The sequence below is a fragment of the Myotis davidii genome, unplaced genomic scaffold, assembly GCF_000327345.1.
Source record: "Myotis davidii unplaced genomic scaffold, ASM32734v1 scaffold197, whole genome shotgun sequence".
Taxonomy (NCBI): domain Eukaryota; kingdom Metazoa; phylum Chordata; class Mammalia; order Chiroptera; family Vespertilionidae; genus Myotis; species Myotis davidii.
Window position 1 is genome coordinate 294,999 of NW_006291549.1, and position 22,677 is coordinate 317,675.

General features: G+C 38.4%; 1 protein-coding gene across 1 annotated transcript in view; it reads left to right on the forward strand.

Annotated features, from left to right (window-relative positions):
- CCDC171 (coiled-coil domain containing 171) overlaps positions 1-22,677 on the forward strand; it is a 188,511-nt gene that overhangs the window by 2,836 nt on the left and 162,998 nt on the right. Inside the window, exons 2-4 of the mRNA XM_015564717.1 lie at positions 4,431-4,565; positions 9,303-9,438; positions 17,384-17,558. Coding sequence (XP_015420203.1) covers positions 4,522-4,565; positions 9,303-9,438; positions 17,384-17,558 — 355 coding nt within the window. The 5' untranslated portion in view covers positions 4,431-4,521. The remainder of the gene's footprint in view (positions 1-4,430; positions 4,566-9,302; positions 9,439-17,383; positions 17,559-22,677) is intronic.

Genomic DNA, 22,677 nt, shown 5'->3' on the forward strand with positions numbered 1-22,677 from the left:
ACATAAAAATATGACTGTTTATCTGTTTCAGGCAAATAATCCTCTTTGGTTCATCAGGGAAGGACTTTGTTTTGTGACATCATGGTCTGATCAGACCGAAACTAATTTTTTTTTTTCTTTTAGGAACACAAATGCCATGCTTCTATACATTTAAGTTTTAATAATATATCCTTGTGGTTTGGCTCAGTGGATAGTGCGTCAGCCTGCGGACTGAAGAGTCCTGGGTTCGATCCCAGGTCAAGGGCACATGCCAGGGTTGCGGGCTCGATCCCCAGTGTGGGGTGTGCAGGAGGCAGTGATCAATGATTCTCTCCCATCATTGATGTTTCCAACTCTCTCTCCCTCTCTTTTCCTCTCTGAAATCAATAAAAATACATTTTTAAAAAAGAATCTGCTTCCCAGTTCATTCGGGTGGTTGACAGGATTTCTTTCCTCTTGGCCTGTGTATGACAGGGATCTGACTTCTCACTGTCTGTGGGCTGGCGGCGGCCTGCAGTTCCCTGCCACGTGGCCCTCTCCAGAGGCAGTTCCCAGCATGGCAGTTTGCGTCTTGAAGGCCAGGAGGAGATTGTCTTTCTGCTAAAACAGCACCTTAGAAAACATAGTGTGATCACGGGAGCGATATTCCTTCATCTTTGCCATCTTCTGTTGGTTAGAAACAAGTCACAGGTTCTGCTCACAGAAGTGGGGGGTGGGGGGAGGTTTATAAGAGAAACATCACGGGGCAGTGGTGGGGACCTGTTACATTATCTGTATCAGTGATCTGGAAATCGATGGAATGTGCCCCTGAGCTACAGAAGACACTTTCTAGAGGACCGCTCAGATGTGTAGATGTTAGAAACTAAAATAATGTACTGAAACATGATCACTCTCTCCAATTTAGCTTTATTGACACAACTTTGTTAAAATTTAGTAAACTCTTCCCACACTTCTTTGCCCAAGATAAAAACAAAACAAAGAACAACAGACATTAAGGTCCTAACAGTGTAAATTATTTGCCTGTGAGATAGAGGTTCTGTTTGTGCCTGCTGTGACATCTGCACCCACGTGTGTTTTTAATCTTTTCACAAAAACAAACATACCTACTTTTGAGCCTTGGATATTTATATATAGAAGAGTCCATTCCTTGTAAGTTCTGACTTTTGAACTTCTATTCTGAAGGGAGTTTCTCTGGAGGCATGTGGTAAGGTAAAAAGACTGGGGTTCAGTATCAGAAAAGCTTGATTAAGACCCAAGTATTCCCCACTTAGTAGTTTTCTGCTCTTAGGCAAGTCATTTAGTCTTTCTGAATCAAAAGAGTTTCGGTACTTGAAGTAAAGATGATAAACCTTAGGTAAAAGAACTTAATGGTTCAATTGTACGTATCAGCTGTGGCCTTTACAAAGAGCTTGAGCTTTTGCATTAGATAGTTATGAGTTGAAATCTTGGTCCTATACTAACTGTGACTTTTGGCAAGTTATTTCTGATCTTTGAGTCTTAGTTTTCTCTGTTGAAAATGGGATCATCTTTACATCCTTACAGTGTTGTAAGGATCAGAGTTCTGTATAAAAAATACCAAGTACAGTGCTTGGCACTGTAGTAGGTGCTCAGTACTAGTAAATGAATGACAGTGGTATTCGATTATCTACCATATTCCCCAACTTTGTCTGTTAGGTGCCTGGAGAACTAGAATTTCTCTCCCCATAACCAGATATTGGTAAAAATTATGTCCTCTTTGTCCTAGGTCAGACTTCTGCTGTCAGTGCCATGAACCACTGTGTTAAAGATCCCTTGGTGTCTATATGTAGGAACCGTCACTTTTCAGGATCATGGTTGAATCTACATCCCAGTTGGCTTATTCGAGTTTCTTTTCTTTCAATGAGCTCTCTCAGGGTTGTGAGAGCAGGGACAGAACAGTTTAGCCCCCCCTTTTTTTTTGTCTTCTAGATATATAAATACATCCACAATTTCCCTAAACAATTCTTTTATTACATCTTTCCCTCAGACTAAATCACCTTCTGTAGCACCTATACCAGGGGTGGGCAACCTTTTTGTGAGTGCGTGCCAAAACCAGCAAAATCTCTGACTCAAAATTCTTCTGCGTGCCAACCCTAATTTTTTGAGAACACGTTACGCCTACTTGATCTCTCTTAAGGTGTACGTATGTGAAGAACCTTGAAGAAATAACATTCATTCGAGCGACAACAAAAACACAGTATATGATGATAAAAAATACATTTATTTTTAATGTATACATGTACACTGATAGTCCGACAGAAAACTTTATGACTCCGTTTGATATTATCAGTGGGACTTTTGCTGCTGCATCACTGATGACACAGATTTTACATCAGGTTTATATTTCATGACCTTCAGAGATACGCACGAGCTACTACTTTCATCCATCAGGCTACTCCTATTACGAGACTTAACAAAATTCATCACTGAGAACAAAGATTCACAATTGTAAAGGGAAGATTATAAGAGAGGGTTTCACGTGCCAGCAAAGGTTACCGGCGTGCCATGTTTGGCACGCGTGCCAGGGGTTGCCCACCCCTGTCCTAGAGCTATCCTTGATGTTTCTAACTCTCTATCCCTCTCCTTTCCTCTCTGTAGAAGATCAATAAAATATATTTTAAAAAAAGTCGATATTAAGAAAAAAATTGTAAATGGAAGATTATAAGAGAGGGTTTCACGTGCCAGCAAAAGTTACTGGCATGCCATGTTTGGCACGCATGCCAGGGGCTGCCCACCCCTGACCTTACATCCTTCCTTTGTCAGGGATATTATATTTTCTCAGAGGGTTCTGTGTTCAGTAATAGAAGTTGATAGTTACTGAGCACTGTATATGTGCTATATGTACTTAAATTTCAAATGCACGAGTGAGGTTGATACAGTTATCTGCTGCTTATGGTTGAGGAAACAGGCTCGGAGAGCTTAAGTGATTTGCCCACTGCCACATACTTGTAAGATACTTATTGGAATCCTATCTCAGATCTTCGAGTCCAAAGCCCATTGTCTATCTTAGGATATTGGTCTTCTGCTGGGGAGATACTTGTGGGTTCTTGATATTTGTGCCAATGTGGACTTAATTAATTATAGTTATCTCTCTGTTTAAAATGTTTGCCCAGAGACTCCTTCATACAATAGTTAAGTAATTTAAGTGGTTGGCTCTGTATAATTTGGAATATGTCCCATAGAAGAGGGTTCCAGTGAGAAGGCCAGTGTAAGTGACTAATGCTCTCTTCTTTCTTTCTTCTTCAATCCCTTAGGACAGGGGTGGGGCACCTTTTCCCTGCCAAGGGCCATTTGGATATTTATAAGATTATTCTCGGGCCATACAAAATTATCAGCTTAAAAATTAGCCTGCTATATCTGGTCAAACATTTAATTAACTCACCCCTAATGCCTTGGCAGGGCCAGACCAAAGGATTTTGGGGGCCTTATATAGCCCGTTGGCTGGACGGTCCCTACCCTGCCTAAGGAGAAGGCCTTTGAAAATTACCATGAGATCTTTTATTTGGGAATACTTTGGTCTTTGATTGTAACATTGCATTAAAAATATTTCATTTATTCAAAAACCTTTGAGAACCCAAAAATAACCCTGGACTTCATTTTCTTTCAGACTGATTTTTATGCCCTACGGATAGGCACTACGTATTTCTTCTCCAGTTTAAGAAGAATTTGTAACTATTTTTTAACAATTTTTTATTTTTATTTGCAAATAAAAATAATCTAATAGCATTGCCTTGTTCTTACAAAAAGGAACTTCTTTGCTCAGTTGGCATGGCTCAGCAGTTGAGTGTAGACTTATGTACCAGGAGATCATGGTTCGATTCCCAGTCAGGGCACATGCTGGGGTTGCGGGCTGATCCCCGTTGTGGGGTGTGCAGGAGGCATCCTATCAATGATTGTCTCATCGTTGATGTTTCTATCTCTTTCTCCCTCTCTGAAATCAATAAAAATATAATAAAAAAACAAGGAACATCTTTTTTACATTTTGTCATTTTTGTTTCTAATCTTTTATTATTATTATTTTGTTGTTGTTAATCCTTACCCAAGGATATTTTTTTCATTGATTTTTAGAAAGAGTAGAAGGGAGGGGAGAGACAAAGAGAAAGAGAAACATTGATTTGAGAGAGACACATAGATTGGTTGCCTCCTGCAACTGGAGCCAGAGATCGAGCCTGCAACCCAGGTACATGCCCTCGACCAGGAATCAAAACCAGGACCCTTTAGTCCACTGGCCGACGCTCTAACCACTGAGAAAAACCATCTAGGGCTGCTTCTAATTTTTAAAAAAGAAATAAAACATGGCTTTTAAGAATATAAGTATATGTTTGATAGACAATAACTTAAAAATACAAACAAGTCGAAGAACAAAAGAAAAATCACCCGTAGTCTCAGATTCACATATATAACCACTGTTGTATTGTTTACTATTTTAACAGCCTTTAGTCCATCTAACCTGTAAGTCACAGACATCTTGGACAATTTTAATCAACAGTGGGGTATTTCGCGAAAGAGTTGGAAGACTTCACCATGAGTTTAAACACTTCAAGTAATGTTACCGTTGATACCCAAAGGTAAGCTGCCAGTCTTTTTCTTTAGTTGAGGATTGCTTTTGGTTGCAAGGCTCAGGGAGAAGTCAGTTGGAGGGACTGATTGTAAGAATTCTCATGGTATGGTAAGGGAATTTCCTGGGACTGAAGGAGCAGGAAGGATGCCCCTGGAGACCTTGTGCTGCAATTTGTGCTCCTTTGTTAATCGGTCCTCAAAAGTCAAAGTGTCTGCACTTTCTTTTGTCCCTGTATATTTGCTCATTCTTTCTCACCTTTCTAAATCTTTTCTTTTCCTCATATTTATGCTTATTCACATTTGTGTGTGGTGATTACTTGGGCTGACCATCCTCTCTCTGGTTCTGATCCTTCACTTTCCTCAGTGCCGTAACTCGAGTTCACGACTTCTGTAGCACCCTTTTAGTTTTAACTCCTGTTCCTAACTGCTTCTTCTTTTTTTAAACATATCTTTATTGACTTCAGAGAGGAAGGGAGAGGGAGAGAGAGATAGAAACATCAATGATGAGAGAGAATCATTCATTGGCTGCCTCCTGCGTGCCATACACTGGGGATCGAGCCCACAACATGGGCATGTGCCCTGACTGGAAATCGAACCGTGACCTCCAGGTTCATAGGTCAATGCTCAAACACTGAGCCATGCTGGCCAGGCGCTAACTGCTTCTTTACTTGGAGTTTACATTGTAAGAATTGCTATTGCTCATCTTTTTTGTGCCATGGATAGCTGCTTTTGGGTGAGGTGCCTGCTTTTGGTTTATTCACCTCTAATATGAACAGTATAAAAACCTGAGTCTATAATATGAAAATGAACCATCTTGTAGAGTGCAACCCAAAGTGTGGTTATAAATAAGTAAGTACAGAAATTGAAAGTAGGTGTTCAGAAACTTTTATAACTGTAACAGAATAATCTGTTTGTTGAATCTAAGAATAAAACACTTGGGGTTATAGTTTATGTTTTGAAACTTTCTTTTTTAGTTATCTATTTAAAATATATTATAAAAAATCATCATGAGGTGGGTGGTGGGAATAGCTTGAATAGTCCCTGCTCTTACTTAGTTTGAGAAGAGCTTATCCAGACGGCCTTTCAGCAAGGATGTGTAGGTGGGGCAAGTACCATGACTAATATGTACTTCACCTATAAATAGGGTTTTCTATGTAAACATTTCCTACCTATCTTTGAAAGTTACTTTAATTCCTTTCTGAAGCAGGGTAGGGAATAAATGAATAGGATATAAACATTTTACTTTGCTAACATTTCATCTCAAAGAGGACTTTTTCTTTTATCAAATGTGGGTCAAGAAAGAGTGAGGTCTCATCAGCTTGTTCTCCACCACCACAGGTGAGGAATATGGTTCAAAAACTTCTAAATAGCCGAAACCGGTTTGGCTCAGTGGATAGAGAGTCGGCCTGCGACTGAAAGGTCCCAGGTTCGATTCCGGTTAAGGGCATGTACCTTGGTTGCGGGCACATCCCCAGTGGGGAGTGTGCAGGAGGCAGCTGGTCGATGTTTCTCTCTCATCGATGTTTCTGACTCTCTATCCCTCTCCTTTCCTCTCTGTAAAAACTCAATAAAATATATTTAAAAAAAAACCCAAACAACAACAACAACAACAAAAACTTCTAAATAGAGGATCTTCAAGATCCTTCTTGCTCTGATATTTTATTTTACATAGTAGAGGCCCGGTGCATGAATTCGTGTATCAGTGGGGTCCTTCGGCCTGGCCTGTGGGATCGGGCCAAAACTGGCTCTCCAACACCCCCTGCAGGTCCAGGATTGTGAGAGGGAGCAGGCCAGGCCAAGGGACTCCACCTGTGCACGATCCGGGCCAGGGAGGGATGCAGGAGGTTGGCCAGATGGGGAGGGACCGCGGGAGAGCTCCAGGGCATGTCCATCCCGTCTCACTAACTCTAGATCAGCCAGACCCCAGCAGCAAGCTAACCTACAAGTCAGAGCATCTTCCCCCTGGTGGTCAGTGCATGTCATAGCAACTGGTCAGCCGGTTGACTGTCTGCCCCCTGGTGGTCAGTGTACGTCATAGCGAGAGGTTGAGCAACCTTAGCATATCATTAGCATATTACGCTTTGATTGGTTGAATGGATGACCAGACACTTAGCATATTAGGCTTTTATTATATAGGATACATATATGTGTGTATTTTAATGCAAATAATACATGCATTTTTAGAAAAATTAAAAAATGCAGATGAAAAACAATAGAACTACTTATAATCCTATTACTTAGAGTTAACTACTAGTAGTATTTTGGTACATACTTATTCATACTTTATCTTATGAACATATAAATGTATTGAGTAAATATATATTTGAAAAATTAGAGTAAATGTTTCACTTCACATTACTTAGTATCTGTCTTTCAGTTTTGGGGGGAACATCTTACTATATACATCTGCCATAATTTTTTTTTTAAATGTATTTTATTGATTTTTTTACAGAGAGGAAGAGAGAGGGATAGAGAGTTAGAAACATAGATGAGAGAGAAACATCGATCAGCTGCCTCCTGCACACCCCCTACTGGGTATGTGTCCGCAACCAAGGTACATGCCCTTGACCGAAATCGAACCTGGGACCCTTGAGTCCGCAGGCCGACGCTCTATCCACTGAGCCAAACCGGTCAGGGCCATCTGCCATAATTTTTAATGGCTATGTTACTCTTCAGAATTCTAGAATCTGGGTAAATGAAGTTATTTAAACTCTGCTGTTTACCACTAATCTACTTCTGTTTCTATAGATTTGCCTTTTATGAACAATTCACGCAAATGGAATTATACAATACAAGGTCTTTTGTGTCTGGCTTCTTTCGCTGGGCATGCTCTTCAGGTTTATTATGTTGTAGCATTTACCAGTACTTGCTTTTTAATGCTGAATAGTATTCCATTGTATGCATATTCAGTGTTTTGGTTTCACATTTGCCAGTTAATGGACATTTGGGTTGCGTCTACTTTTTGATAATTATGTTGTGAACATTTGTGTATAAGTCTTTGTGTGGATATATGATTTCATTTCTCTTGGGTAGATTCTTAGGTATAGCATTATTTTATCCTATAGTAAACTTACGTTACTTTTTAAAAGAAACTTTCAGAGTATATTCTAAAGTGACTGGGAATCGAACTGTGACCTTCTGGTTCATAAGTCCAGGCTCAACCACTGAGAACACCAGCCGGGCTGACTTTCTTTCTTGAATTTCCCCCTCCAGGGGTTTCCAAGCTTAGGAAGCTCTTGTCAGGCAAAACACCTGAATAGGCTTTTCACCAATGAAAATAGACAAATGGCAAAAAAAGCACATGCAAAGATGCTAACAACATTACTCATTAGGAAAATACAAATTAAATCACTATGACACATCGCTTCACACTCATGAGAGTGAATAGAATAAAAAACTAAAAAAGGAGGTGTCGGTGAGGATGTGGATAAACTAAAACCCTCATACAGTGCTGGTGGAAATATAAAATGATGATTGGGAGCTCACTGTGTGAGGCTTCGTGTTTGTGGCATTCTCTGTTTTGCTGGAAAACTTCTAGCATCAGCATTTTTAGGTCTTTTCACTATGCTGGTAGACTATCCAGGGAAGACCTTTCCCATTTCTTCTTGGTTGCTATTGTTCTGGCAGACAAGAAGTATTAGAAGACCAGGGCTCTCATCTATTATATACATTTTTCCTTGAGTCTCTTGATGTTAGTATGGATCCTTTAGCCCATTTGTATCTACTGTCTCCAATCCAGAGACCTTCTGTTTTATCCTGTCCAGCGAATAAACCCCTAATATCCTGCCGGAGTGGGGAAAAGATTGGTACTCAGTTGTGTGGTGTATAAGGTAGAGGACTTGATCTCATTATTAATTTGGTAGACTTCGAACCAGTTCTGTTTTCTGCTCTATTTCACCTCCATTTTCAAAGGTGTTGCCAATGAACTGAGTTTGTTGGACTCTGGTGTAAATCAGGTTGCTTTCCCCACTGTTGACTTTAAATTTAACTTTCATACGTGAATCAGTTACCACTTGCCCGCCTGCCTTCCAGCTTTCAATATTTTATTGCTATTGGCTCATCTTCTGTGTTCTTTTTTCTTGTGAGTTTGTACCTCTAAATTATCTTTACTGTTATTATTTTTAAAAATATTTTAAAATTGAGTTTTAGAGAGAGAGCGAGAAACATTGATGTGAGAAACATCGATAGGCTGCCTGCATGCCCCTTCCCTAGGAGTGAGCCCATAACCCGGGCATGTGCCCTGACCAGGAATCGAACCGGTGGCCTTTTGGTGCAGGGAACAATACCCATCCAACCAGCCAGGGCCTTTTGCTGTTACTTTAATTTTAATTTTGGGGGGCTTTAGGATGCCCTTTTAATGCAGGAATCTGTATTCTCTTATTTATACTTTTCTTTTTGTAATATGTATTACATATATAGTAAGTAAAATATTTTAAAAAGGTAAAAAGGAAAGAACTTAGTCTCTTGCAGAACTGCCCAGCTTGTGATAGGATCAGACAGCCTTAAGTACCAATCTTGAACAACGCGGTGATTTTCTGATGGACAGTGGTTTGTTTCTAGTTGTATACTGTTTTGCATTTCTACCTAGCAATCAACATCTTTTACTAGATTGTAAGTTTTTTTGGGGGGCAGGACCATATCATGTTCTCTGTGGTTTTTTTTTTGAAAAATAGTTATCAGAAATACCAGAAGTGCTGGAAATATACTTATAGAGAATTGTATTTTATTATGATCTCATTTTATAGGTTGAAGGCTGTCTCACCTGATGTAAAACAAATGCCTAAAAGTGAAGCAGAATTGGATATTACTACTGATTTCAGAAAGAAACTCCATCGGGCTAAGAGAGAAAAATTAGAAATAACAACTAAGCACAATGCAGAGGTAGAATTTATTTTCTTCTCCAATAATGTTAAAAATAGATTAATTTAGATTCATTTTGCCTTGGCCGAGTGGCTCAGTTGGTTGGAGCCTCACCCCTTACACCAAAATGGTGGTAGGTTCGATTCCCGATTTGGATGGATACAGGAGGCAACTGATTGGTTTTTCTCACATTGATGTTTCTCTCTCTCTTTCTCTCTCAAGTTAATAAGTAAAATATCCTCAAGTGAGGAATTAAAAAATTAAATTCATTTTATATTAGAAACTCTATGTTTAACACTTATCACCATAACATTTTTGTGCTTAAAAAGGAACTTATAAAGAAAATGGATTTTTTTAATATAGTAGAATTGCATAGGAGTGTTAAAGTAGAAATTTAATTAATTATTGTGTTTATTTGTATGCTGTCTTAAATTTATTTTAATTAATAGGTAATCTTGATTAAAATATTGATGAATGCATTGGTGACTAAAAGATTTGTAAATTAGACATTTTTGAAATCTTAATGTAGGTTTCTTTTGGTTTCAGTCATGCAACAATCTCTTAAACAAGGAAATTTGAGTATGAAACTTTTAATCTCTGCAATTTATAAACTTTTAATTTTTTATATTACTCTAATTTTATTTTATTAGTATGTGTGTATGTATATATGTATTGTATATGTATACTAGAGGCCTGGTGCACGGATTCGTGCACCAGTGGGGTTTCTCAGCCTGGCCTCCAGGGATCGGGCCGAAACTGGCTCTCTGACATCCCCTGAGGGGTCCCAGATTGCAAGAGGGTGCAGGCCAGGCCGAGGGACCCCACTGGTGCATGATTGGGGCTGGGGAGGAACTGCAGGAGGGCTCCAAGGTGTGTCCAGCCCGTCTCACCCAGTCCCGATTGGCCGGACTCCAGCAGCAAGCTAACCTACAGGTGGGAGCCTCTGCCCCCGGTGGTCAGTGCACATCACAGTAACTGGTTGAATGGTTGAACTAATGGTCGGACACTTAGCATATTAGTTTTTTATTATATAGGATGTATATATTCCAAGGACAGTAGTTATCTTTTCCTGTAAATTAAGTTATGAATTATATATTTAGGTCTCTTCTGTCTTTTTCTGTTTGCTACTTTTTCTCTTTTTTTTAAAATTATTTTATTGATTTTTTACAGAGAGGAAGGGAGAAGGACAGAGAGCCAGAAACATCGATGAGAAACATCGATCAGCTGCCTCCTGCACACTCCCTATTAGGGATGTGCCCGCAACCAAGGCACACGCCCCCGACCGGAATCGAACCTGGGACCCTTGAGCCCGCAGGCTGACGCTCTGTCCACTGAGCCAAACCGGTTAGGGCTACTTTTTCTCTTTTTAAATATTTTTACAGAGAGGAAGGGAGAGGGATAGAGAGTTAGAAACATCGGTAAGAGAGAAACATCGATCAGCTGCCTCCTGCACGCCCCCTACTGGGGATGTGCCCACAGCCAAGGTACATGCCCTTGCCTGGAATCAAACCTGGGACCCCTGAGTCTGCAGGCCAACGTTCTATCCACTGAGCCAAATCGGTTAGGGCTACTTTTTCTCTTTTTAGATCTTATTCATTCTTAAAGCTCAGCGTAGGCAGCCTATGTAGTGGAAAGAATATTGACTTTCACAAGTTTGGACTCATTCTTGGCTCTACTATTTATAAGATATGTGACCTTGGGTGAGTTGTACATCACTGGTTTCTTATTCTGAAATGCTGGTCCCAAAAGGTTGTTGTAGTAATTAAGCAGATTTATAAAGTGCCTGTGCACTGTAATAGTAGCTATAATTTATTGACACTTAAGTATAAACAGGTGTTTTTCTTCCCTTTTTACTAAATTCTGTTACTAAATTCTTTTACTAAATGCTGTTCTGTCAGGAAACCTTTTAAAGCCTCCCTAGGTGACACGGATCACTCCTTTCTTTGCTTTTCCAATGCTGCTGTTACAGATATTTTAGAGTTAAAACATTTATTTCATGCTTACCTGCTCTTCCTTAGTCTGTAAGCTTCCTGAGAGCTGAAAGCAGAGACCAGGCTTTGTATCTCTGTCTCTCAGTCTCTCACATGGCTTAGGCCCTCAGCAGCTGTGTGTTGAATAAATGTTTGAAAAATGATTTTTTTCTGGGTCTCTAAGGAACAGTGAGAGGTTTCTGATTGAAATAACAAGCAATGCATATATGATTGTTTTATTTGTATTTTTAATGGCAAATGAAGTAATTTCTAAATGAGGTAATTGAAGTAATTGCTTTTATTTACTTATTACATAGTGAATCTAAAGTGGCATTTGTTAAATTTATGCTAATTGTTTATAATATCTAAAACATATTTTAAAATCAAATGTACATTAGTGTCATGATAATCATATCATTTATTTATATTAAATAGATTCTTTGATGTATTTTTGCAGTTATCAGATTTCTCTTAGCAGAACACACTATTTATTGTCTTTATTTAATCAAAATGTTTTGAAGTGTGTTCACATTAAAGAGATGGGAAATTATTTCAGGGAAGAAAGAATTTTCTCAAAATAGGTGATTAGAATTGGTTCAATGCCAGTTTCATATTACTATTTATACTTATTGTTTCAATTATTTTTTTAGGTGATTTTATTCATATTACCAGTATATAGTATTTTTTTTTGCTGTATATTCTCCAAATATGCCTTTTATAAAGCAAGGCAGAGATGAATAAAACTATCTTGCCATCCAAAATAAGGAATATATAGGGTGTCCCAAAAAATGTATACACACACTTTGAATGATTATAAAGGCAGTGTCTATGACAGTACATTTCATTTTCAAAGTTGAGCTATCAGCTGTTAAGTGTGTATACATTTTTTTGTGGACACCCTGTATTTGCCTTATCAGATACTCCTAGTGCTAATACACATTATGATAGATGATTGGCACAAAATGTCTTAATTTTAATTTTATTATTTTTTAAAATTTAATTTACTGGGGTGACATTGGTTAAGAAAATCATGCATGTTTCAAGCATACAACTAAATAACACATCATCTGCATGCTGCATCGTGTGCTCACCACCCAAAGTCAAGTCTCTCTCTGTCACCATCTGTCCCCCCTTTACCCTCTTCCACCTCCCCCAACCCCTTTCCCTCTGGCAAACACCACACTGTTGTCTGTGCTATGTGCTATTTATTTATTTGTTTACTTAATCCCTTCATCTTTTTCACCCAGTTCCCTAATGCTCCTCTCCTCTGACAGCTGTCTGTTCTATATATCTATGATTCTGTTTCTATTATTTTGTTAGATTAGCACAAAATATCTTTAAAATCTAAATGTTCATTGGTGGATGAATGGATAAAGAAAATATGGTATATGCATACAATGGAATATTGTTCATCTATTTAAAAGAATGAAATCTTGCCATTGTAATGACGTGGATGGACCTTGAAGACATTATGCTAAGTGAAATATGTCAGTTAGTAATAGACAGATATGTGTGGAATCTAAAAAACAAATCATCCAAACAATTGAAGGTCACAGAAATATAGGCGGATGTGGAGTTTGGGTGAAATGGTGAAGGGTATCAAAAGATACAAACTTCTAGATATAAATAAGTCATGGGGATGTAATTTACAGTTAATTCTATATTGCAAATTTGAAAGTTGCTAAGAGAGTAGATCTTAAAAATTGGGACAAAGAAGAGCAATATTACTTTCTTTAGCCAAGAAATACTGGAAACCTAAGACCAAGCAGTAGGCTTTTTAAGACGTTAGGAACTGAAGATATTGTTTGACTGATGCAGCCAGTCCTAAGAGCTTAGGTTCTTAAGCTAAGGTCCTCTGAAACAGAGAAATCAAGGAATCCGTGTACTTGGATGGGGAAAAATAACATTTTAATGAAGGATTTGATGCAGCCAGTCCTCCTTTTAACAAGCCATAATAGTATTAGCAGTAGTTTTGAATTTATCATAAAGAGAAATTATAGATACCACAATTCAGTTATTGCAAATATATTGAAATATTGTTTATACTTGTCACTACTTTGAAATTACAGTGGTTATTAGACCTAAGAGTAGAGCTTGTTATTTAATGTTATTAAAGATGTATATAGAGTACAGTATCACAAATTTGTTTTTATGTCATGTATTTGTTTTTATACTAGTATTTTGATTTTTATTACCCCAACATGTTTTTTTTATGCATTTAATTACTTATCCTTGAGAAGGCTTTGCCAGATTGCCAAAAATGGTCATCGGTCAAAAATTGTGAAAAATCTTTCTTTTAGAGGCTGAGACATATTGTAGAAGTCATAAAAGAACCAGAGAGAAGGTTCTAGAATAGTGGTTGAGCATACAGACTTAAAGAATGCAGATATACTTTTTAAATGGAGGGACATATTTTGCTGCTGTTGTATGTTTTAGTGCATGTGTTGAACCGTAAGTGAGAAAACAACATCAAGGGCCGAGGATATGTTTATCAGCTATGTGGATAGTTCTGGAAATCAAATAAGATCCAATCAGCTAAAAGGAAGGGCATTAATAGAGGGAATTGATTGTACTGGTGATGGAAGACCTAAGAATCCAAACAGGGAATGAGGAGCCAGCTACCCAGAGATTACTAACGGCAGGAAGCCACCAACATCGCTAGGACAGAGGGCCAGTGGGAGCACGTAATGTTACCAGAGTCCAGAAGTTGGGGCTGTCTTATGGGAGGTAGCGCCATGGTAGGGGTTGTTCAGTCAGTGTTGGAATGTGGAGAGAAAGTATGGGGAGCTGGAACCTCAAAAGAGATGCAGCTACTGACAGCCATTTGGCATGGGAGCATGAGAATTACAGTTCCTATGATGAAATAGAATAGAGCAAAAGAAGGGGTTATAATGGATCTGAGATCAAATGCACAAATGATTGGCAGTCTACACCTTATGCTCTTCAGCATTCATTATCTAGTGGCTAATTGCTACCATTTGGCCTTTGCCGTTCTGGAAGTCCATCATTGCAATTGAAATTGGGGTGTTCATCTCAATGGTGGCATATCCCACATTATCTCCACTATCCATTATCATCTTTGGCACATACAGGTTAGCCACCAGAGCTTTCTCATGATGCTTGTGCTGCCTCCTCCAGTGAAGTTTATAGCATTTTAATTAGGAAAGAATGCCTTTGGGTCCTTCAAGAGGATGTAATAGGGGAAAGGGTAAGTTTTGGTTTGCTCGTAATAAAACTACTCCAATCTCCTAAAGTCTCCATATTACATCAGGAAAGTACTGGCATTTTGACCTCATTAAATGATTGTAGGCCGTGGTTAAAATCAATTTACAGTCATCTATCCAAGAAAACTGTTAGAGCTAGCTAGTTAAATCCAAATCAATCCTATATATGTTCTGCAGGTTCCTGCTAGTAAAAGATTATCAAGATTTTGCAGTTCTTTTGCTATATAAGCTATTTTCTTCTGGACCTGACTTTGCATTTTTCCTCTTGCAGCAAAGAGAGTTTTGAATCTGTCAATAGTGACAAAAGGTGGTGGAGGTTGGTCTTGCAAATCCTCTTGTAAGACAGCTGCTTCAGGTGTGGTCATTACTAAATCTTCAAGCAGGGAAGGCTAGTTACCTCAGACAGGGAGGAGAGAGGCGGCTTTTGTTGGCAAGGGATGTTCAGGGGGGCATTTGGGATTTTACATTTTTTAGATGTATCTAATTCCAAAAGCCCTCACCCATCTCCTTCCTTCTTACCTAATGCCCAATTGATACTTAGCATCTTTAAATTTTTTTTTTTTTTTTTACTGATTGAGAGAGAAAGGGAGAGTGGGAGAGAAACATTAATGATGAGAGAGAATCATTGATCAGCTGCTTCCCTACATGAGGGATCAAGCCCGCAACCCAGGCATGCTCTCTGGGAATCGAACCATGACCTCCTAGATCAGTGATGGTGAACCTTCTGAGCTCGGCGTGTCAGCATTTTGAAAAACCCTAACTTAACTCTGGTGCTGTGTCACATATAGAAATTTTTTGATATTTACAACCATAGTAAAACAAAGACTTATATTTTTGATATTTATTTTATATACTTAAATGCCATTTAACAAAGAAAAATCAACCAAAAAAATGAGTTCGCGTGTCACCTCTGACACACCTGTCATAGGTTCGCCATCACTGTCCTAGATCATAGGTGGATGCTCAACCACTGAGCCACGCCAGCTGGGTGATACTTAGCATTTTAACATTAGAAACTTGGGGAGGCTCTTTATTCAACTTGTAATTCTGCATTTTGCATAATTAGATTTTTTTGGTTTAGTCCTTAACCTTGTCTGTCCTGGGGTTATGACAAATAAAGAGATTCTTGTACACTTGAAATAGAAATTCTCTGGTTTTCTGACCACCTTGAGCTGAGATTATCATTTTGTTTTTATAAGTTCTCTGATACAGCCTTTTTACCTCACAGGTCTTGTAGTAAACTATACTGCCATAATGGTCAAATGCAGTTGCTACTTCATTTTTCACAGGCTTGTCTTCAACTTTATTCTAGACAACTGTACATGATAATTTAAAAAATTGTGATCCCACTATATCTCATGGATCCCTAATATCCCATTTCTAGGTAGAGCTCTTCATTATATTTAGGCTCACATAGGTTCACCACCCAATATCAGAAACCCATCCAGAGACCATTTCTGATACCAAGAGCTATGTTACTTGGTGTCCAGTCAAGAAAATGGACATTACTTTAGGTCTGTCAACAAAAGGACATTAGTAAAGGCAATCGATCACACAGGTACTAGAATTGCTGCAAGACAAACGGGATATTATCAACTCAGAGGGCAGCAACATGTGAAGCTTCTTCCACTCCTAAGAGTAATCTTGACTTTGTAATTAAGGTTGTTGTATGAATTTTTCTTTTACTATTGAAAAATATTTGTAAATTCTTATTTTATAAGTACAGTGTTATGAAGGCATTGCTATTCTAAAAATTTGAATGGGAAATTATTTTATTTTTTATATGTGGAAAAAATGTAACTGTTGCTTCACTCTACATTTTAATAGCACCTTGGTGATTTCTGATGTTGTCCTGCAGAGATTTTTGTGTCTCTTATTTAATAGTAGCTCAAAGCTTTCCTAAATGATACTTTTCTAGCATTCTTTCTGATCTACCATTTTTTCTTTCCCACCAGCAACAAATCATTTTGCTTTTTTCTTTGTAATATCATAGCATTTTTACCTCTTTTATAAAAGTTATGCCATATGCCTTTCTATAGTATTGAATTCCTGGTTTTTATATCTTTCACTGTACTTAGCACATAGCAAGTGTTTAATATTATTTAATGAGTCATTGATTCAACAATAGAATTTTAGAGTGGGAAAGGACTTTACAAATCACCCAGTTCTAATTTTCAGACCTATGTTCTGTCACATTAACTCATAGAAGGATATTAGGTAAATTAAATCTAGTCATTAGATATCTAGCTTTCCAGATATTAGATAAATTAGGTATTAGCTTATTCAGACCCCTGCAAAGTTGGCACTTTTATTACTTTAGGCTCTATCAGTAAAGTCATAATCAAGAGAAATAATATAGACAATATTTACCAAACTATATTTTGATGCAGTTTGCTTCTTGACTTCATCTAGAGACTAGGAGAGGAGGAGAGAAAGAATTTTTAAGTGCCTACTATGTGTCATGCGTTTTTTTACACTTCTTAGATATAACTATTATCTGAGTAAAACTTGTGATTTTCCTTTATTTTTATAAGAATTTAATATAAGAATTAAAATTTTTTCCTCTGGTGGATTCCCTAAAATAAGAAAATTACTAGTGTCATTTGGTAAGGCTAGTGTTTCTTTTCCAGTCTTTCAGAAAGTATAAATTCTTGTCTTATAAATATTATAGAAACAAGTTTTTCTAAGAAGTGTAAATGTTTGGGTTAACGATCTAATAACCTTGGAAACATATTGTAATATTGGTTCATGATATCAGAAATTCGCTTTTAGCTGGCAAGCTATGAGGGCCAGATTGCCAGGCTGCGCTCTGAGGTTGAAAAAGGAGAAGCACTGCGACAAAGTTTGGAATATGACTTGGCTGTTGCTAGAAAGGAAGCTGGTCTTGGAAGACGGGCTGCTGAAGAAAGGTTAGCTGAGGCGCTTAAGATCCAAGAAAAACTCTGTGGTAAGACCATTTCCATTTCTTCCCATGTTAAGAATTGTGACCTCATTGAATATCATTGCTTGGTGTTTATGCATTCCATGTAGGGTCAGAGGTAAGATTCATTGACTGTCCTTTGACTTTGGTGGGTGTGTATAAAGTTTTCTGGCAGTTATGTGAACATTTATCTACTTTACATTAATTTTTTTAATGTTGTGAATGTGTGGGAAAAGGGGTTCAACATTCTGTTAACCACTTAAAAATTTATTTTTAAAAAATATATTTTTATTGATTTCAGAGAGCAAGAGAGAGGGAGAGAGAGATAGAAACATCAATGATGAGAGAAAATCATTGATTGGCTGCCTTGTGCACGCCCCCCACCAGCACTGAGCCCAAAACATGGGCATGGGTCCTGATCGGAAATCAAACCATGAGCTCCTGGTTCATAGGTTCACATTTAACTGAGCCACTTTAGGGCACTTTTCATTTTTTTAATTCTCACCCAACGATATGTTTATTGATTTTAGAGAGAGAAAGAGAGAAAAACACTGATGTGAGAGAGAAATCAATCATTTGCCTCCTGTACACACCCTGACCAGGGATCGAACCTAAGCCTGTACCTGAGATACATGCCCTTGACTGGGAATCAAACCCAGGACCCTTCAGTCAGCAGGCTGACACTATCCACTGATCCAAACCAGCTAGGGCTATGTTTTTACCATCTCACTACCACCAGCATCTCCAAATCCACCATGATCTCATCTGAATTATTGCCACAACTCTCCTTTGGTTTCTCTCCAGTGCTCTCTAGCTGACATCTAACCCATTCTCCACTAAGCAGCCAGAGTGTCATATCCTTCAAAACCTTCAGAGGAGTTTGGGGAGGAGAAACCAAGATGGCGGCATAGGTTAACGCTGGAGATTGCTGCCTCGAACAACCAATTCAAATTACACCTAAAAGACGGAACGGACATCATCCAGAACCACAGGAAGGCTGGCTGAGTGGAAATTCTACAACTAGGAGGAAAGAGAAAAACACTGAGACTCAGAGGAGGAGCAGTGCGGAAGTGAGATACTAAGGTGCGGAGTACATGCGGGCTGGCGGCTGAGGGGGGGAAAAAACCTTATTTTTAATAGCAAGGATTAATTTTGCCCTTTTTATGTGAATGGACTCACATAGTACTCTTTTGCACCTGACTTCTTTCCTTCAACATTGTTAGACTTGTGAGTTCATCCATAATGCTTTATGAACTTCATATTGATATTTAGTATTATATTGTGTGGATATTTCCCTCTTATTATCCATTCACTATTGATGGACATTTGGCTTATGTCTGAGTTTTGGTTATTAAGAAAAATGTTGTTGCTCTGTTGGTGTGGCTCAGTTGGTTGGGTGTTGTCCTGTGGACGGAAAGGTTCAATTCTCTGTCAAGGCACATGCCCTGGTTGCCGGCTCTGTCCCGGGTAGCGGGTGTGCAGGAGGCAGTGATCGGTGTTCCCCCCTCACATTGATGTTCTCTCTCTCCCTCTCCCTTTTCTCTCTAAACATAAATAAAAATATTAAAAAAAGAATAATGTTGCTATGAATATTTTTGTACACAGCAGGTGTTAACTAAGAGAATACTGAAGGTGAATTCAGAAGATTTATGTTTGAGTCTGGTTCTACCACTCATTTACTGGTGTTTGAACCTAGGTTGTTTTAAGGATGAAATAAGAAAATGAAAGTGCTTTGTTTACTGCATGGGGCTAAACAAATGTTGAGTCATAAATATTACAAAAGCTAGGTACTTTAGTCTTGGCCAGCTGTCTTGGGTTGTTGTCATTGCTCAGAAGTGTTTTTGATGACTTCTGGCATTTAATAACTATACCACTTAGGAATGAAAGGATTGCAAGGAACTAGATATACAAGTTAATGGCTTTAATTTAATAATGAGGATATTGAAGTCCAGGGAAGTTACTTGCCTAAAGTAAAATAATTTCAATAGACATGTTACAGAGGAACTGGAGAAATGGTCACAAATCACATGAAAAATGCTTAACCTTACTTTTCATTAGGCAAATGCAAATTAAAAACCACCGTGACTATAACTACATGTCCCATCCAATGGCTCTGATTGAAAAAACTGTCAATACCAAATGCTAATCAGGATATAGAGCACTGGAATTTTTATAGTTAGTGGGAGAGTAAAATGGTACAACTACTTTGGAAAAAACTGGCAATTTCTTTTAAAATAATCATATCATTATCCTTTGACTCAGCAATTTTACTCTTTAATAGTTCTCCCTGAGAAACATTTGACTTGTATACCAGTTTTCATAGTAGCTCTTTTATGACAGCCACAAATTGGAAAAAACAAAAAAACCCTGTAAATGTCTATTGACAAAAGAATGAAGAAATAAGTTGTTATAGTCATACAATGAAATACTACTCAACAATAAAAATGAACCAGTTACTGATACATGCAATCACATGAGTGACTTTCAAAACCATTATGCTGAATGAAGTTTATACACAAGAGGACATCCTGCATGACTACATTTATATGAAGTTCTGGGACAGAGAAAACTAATTGTTGGTGAAAAAGAAATCAGAACAGTGGTTGCCCCTGGGATGGGTTAGCAGTAGGGATTGACTGGGAAAAGGTGTGAGGAAACTTTCTCGGTTAAAGGAAATCTTCTATATTTTGATAGGGGTCTGGGTTCCATGAGTCTAGGCATTTATCAAATTTCTTTGAATGGTATACTTAAGAGTTGAGCATTTCACTATATGTAAATATTACCTTAAAAAAAGTGAAACTATATTGAATTCTAGTTAACAATATGAATGCTAAATTATTTTGGAGTGCAATATATTTGCAACTTGCTCTGCAATGCATAAAAAAGCATTATGGTTTGATGGATGGTAAGTGAATGGATGCATAGATGAATGTGTGATAAAACAAATATAGTGAAATATTAGCAGTCATAGAGTCTAGGTGGTTTTATGGGTATTGACTGTATAATACTTTCAAGTTTATGTATTTTTGAAGAATTTTATGATAAAATGTTGAGGTTAGAGAAAAACAAACTAATGCAGCTATGGGATATTAAAAAAGATAATCCCATAATGATTGAGACATGACAAGAAAGAAAATTTTGGAAGCTGGAAAGCAAATGGATGAGGGATAACTGATTTAGCAGACTGAGATGTTAGAATCTTAAACCAGGAGTGGGGAAAGCTGGCAGACAACTTGTTTGAGAGTCAAAAGTCTTATGAACTGCCCAGCTGGTGTGGTTCAGTGGTTGAACGTTGACCTATGAACCAGGAGGTCACGGTTTAATTCCCGGACAGGGCACATGCCCGGGTTGTGGACTCGACCCTCAGTGGGGGACGTGCAGGAGGCAGCCGATGAATGATTCTCTCTCATCATTGATGTTTCTCTCTCTCTCTCTCTCTCCTTCTCCCTTCCTCTCTGAAATCAATAAAAATGTATTAAAAAAAGTCTTATGAACTGGAAACACCAGATACCTTTGGGATTAGGAATTGGAAGTAGCTATTTGTTCTTAAGTCCCCTTCCCACCAGCATGCTACTCTGGATTGTTCCCACTTGCGAGGCTTAATCTCTGGAAATGATAAAATAGAGGAGGGTCTGAAGACTGGGAAAAACAGGAAGATATCATATTCAGTGCTGAATATTGAGGAACTATTTTTCCCAGCTTCCTTATTCTATTGGCTTCACCAGATTTCTGCATTCCATGTGGGAGCTTGGAAGACTGTTCTGTGGGTCACCTGACCAAGCCAAGTAGAAAAAAGCTAATGATACTGATCTATGGCCCAGCCAGATTCTCCTCCAATGAAGATCACAGGTGTCAAGCTCCACACTGTGTCACCCTGTAGTTACTCCTAATTGTGAGCAAACAACCAAGAATATAATGGAGAGAAAAAATTAACTTGAAAGAATCAGAAAGTCTTCAGGGAGAAGATTTAGCAAACAAGTAGCATTAATATCCTTAGAGCTGAAAGAGATTATATGCCACCTGTGAGGCAAGAACCAGATCCCATAAAAAAGAAAGCTCTTAGAAATTACAAATCTGAAATCAAAAATTATGTCAATAGAAACATTGGAAGGTGAAGATGGGAGAAAACTTTCAGAAAGCCCTGGCATTGTGACTTAATTGGTTATGCATTGTCCATGTATTGAAAGGTCGCTGGTTCAGGGCACATGCCCAGATTGCGGGTTCAATCCTTAGTTGGGGTGTGTGTGGGAGGCAATCAATTGATGTTTCTTTCTCACATCAGTACTTCTCTCTCTCTCCCTCTCCCTTCATCTCTCCCTAAAATCAATAAAAACACATTTTAAAAAATCTCCCAGAAATTAGTGTAAAAAGACAGATGTAGAAAAATAGTAGAGAAAAAATTTGAGGGCCAATCTGAATAATAGGGAATATTGAAAGAAAGAGATGAGAGAAAACAGAGAGGGGTCAATTATCAATGAATTAATTAAGAACACATCTCAGAACTAAAGGTTATGTCTGAGTTTCCAGATTGAAAGGGCCCATTGAATATTCACCACACTGGAAAGAAATAGACCCACTATAAAGTTTTCAAAAAAGAGACAAAGATCCCAAAACATTCAAAGAGAAAATGAATGAAAAGGAAAGAAAAATAGGCCACATGCAGAGGGACAGAAGTGAAAATGGGCAGTATCGGAGAAAACCAAGATGGCGGCATAGGTTAATGCCGGAGATTGCTGCCTTGAACAACCAAATCAAAATACACCTAAAAGACGGAACGGACATCATCCAGAACCACAGGAAGGCTGGCTGAGTGGAAATTCTACAACTAGGAGGAAAGAGAATATCATACCCAGACTCAGAGGAGGTGCAGTGCTGAAGTGAAATACTCAGGTACGGAGTGCACGCAGAGCGGGGTGGCGGCGGAGGGCGTGGTTGGTGTTTTCAATCGGGAGGGAGTCTCAGATACTGAGCTCCAGATCCGGGTAAGTCTCTAGGGACCCAGACTCAAACGGGAGAAGCGGGACTGTCTGGCTTCGGTTGGAACTCGAAGGCAGCTTTCTCTCCGAGGTTTGCAGCGGTTGCTAGGACTCTGTGAGGCAGAGCCTACTGAGAGCTGCCATAACTGCTCTCTCTGGCCCACCCTGCT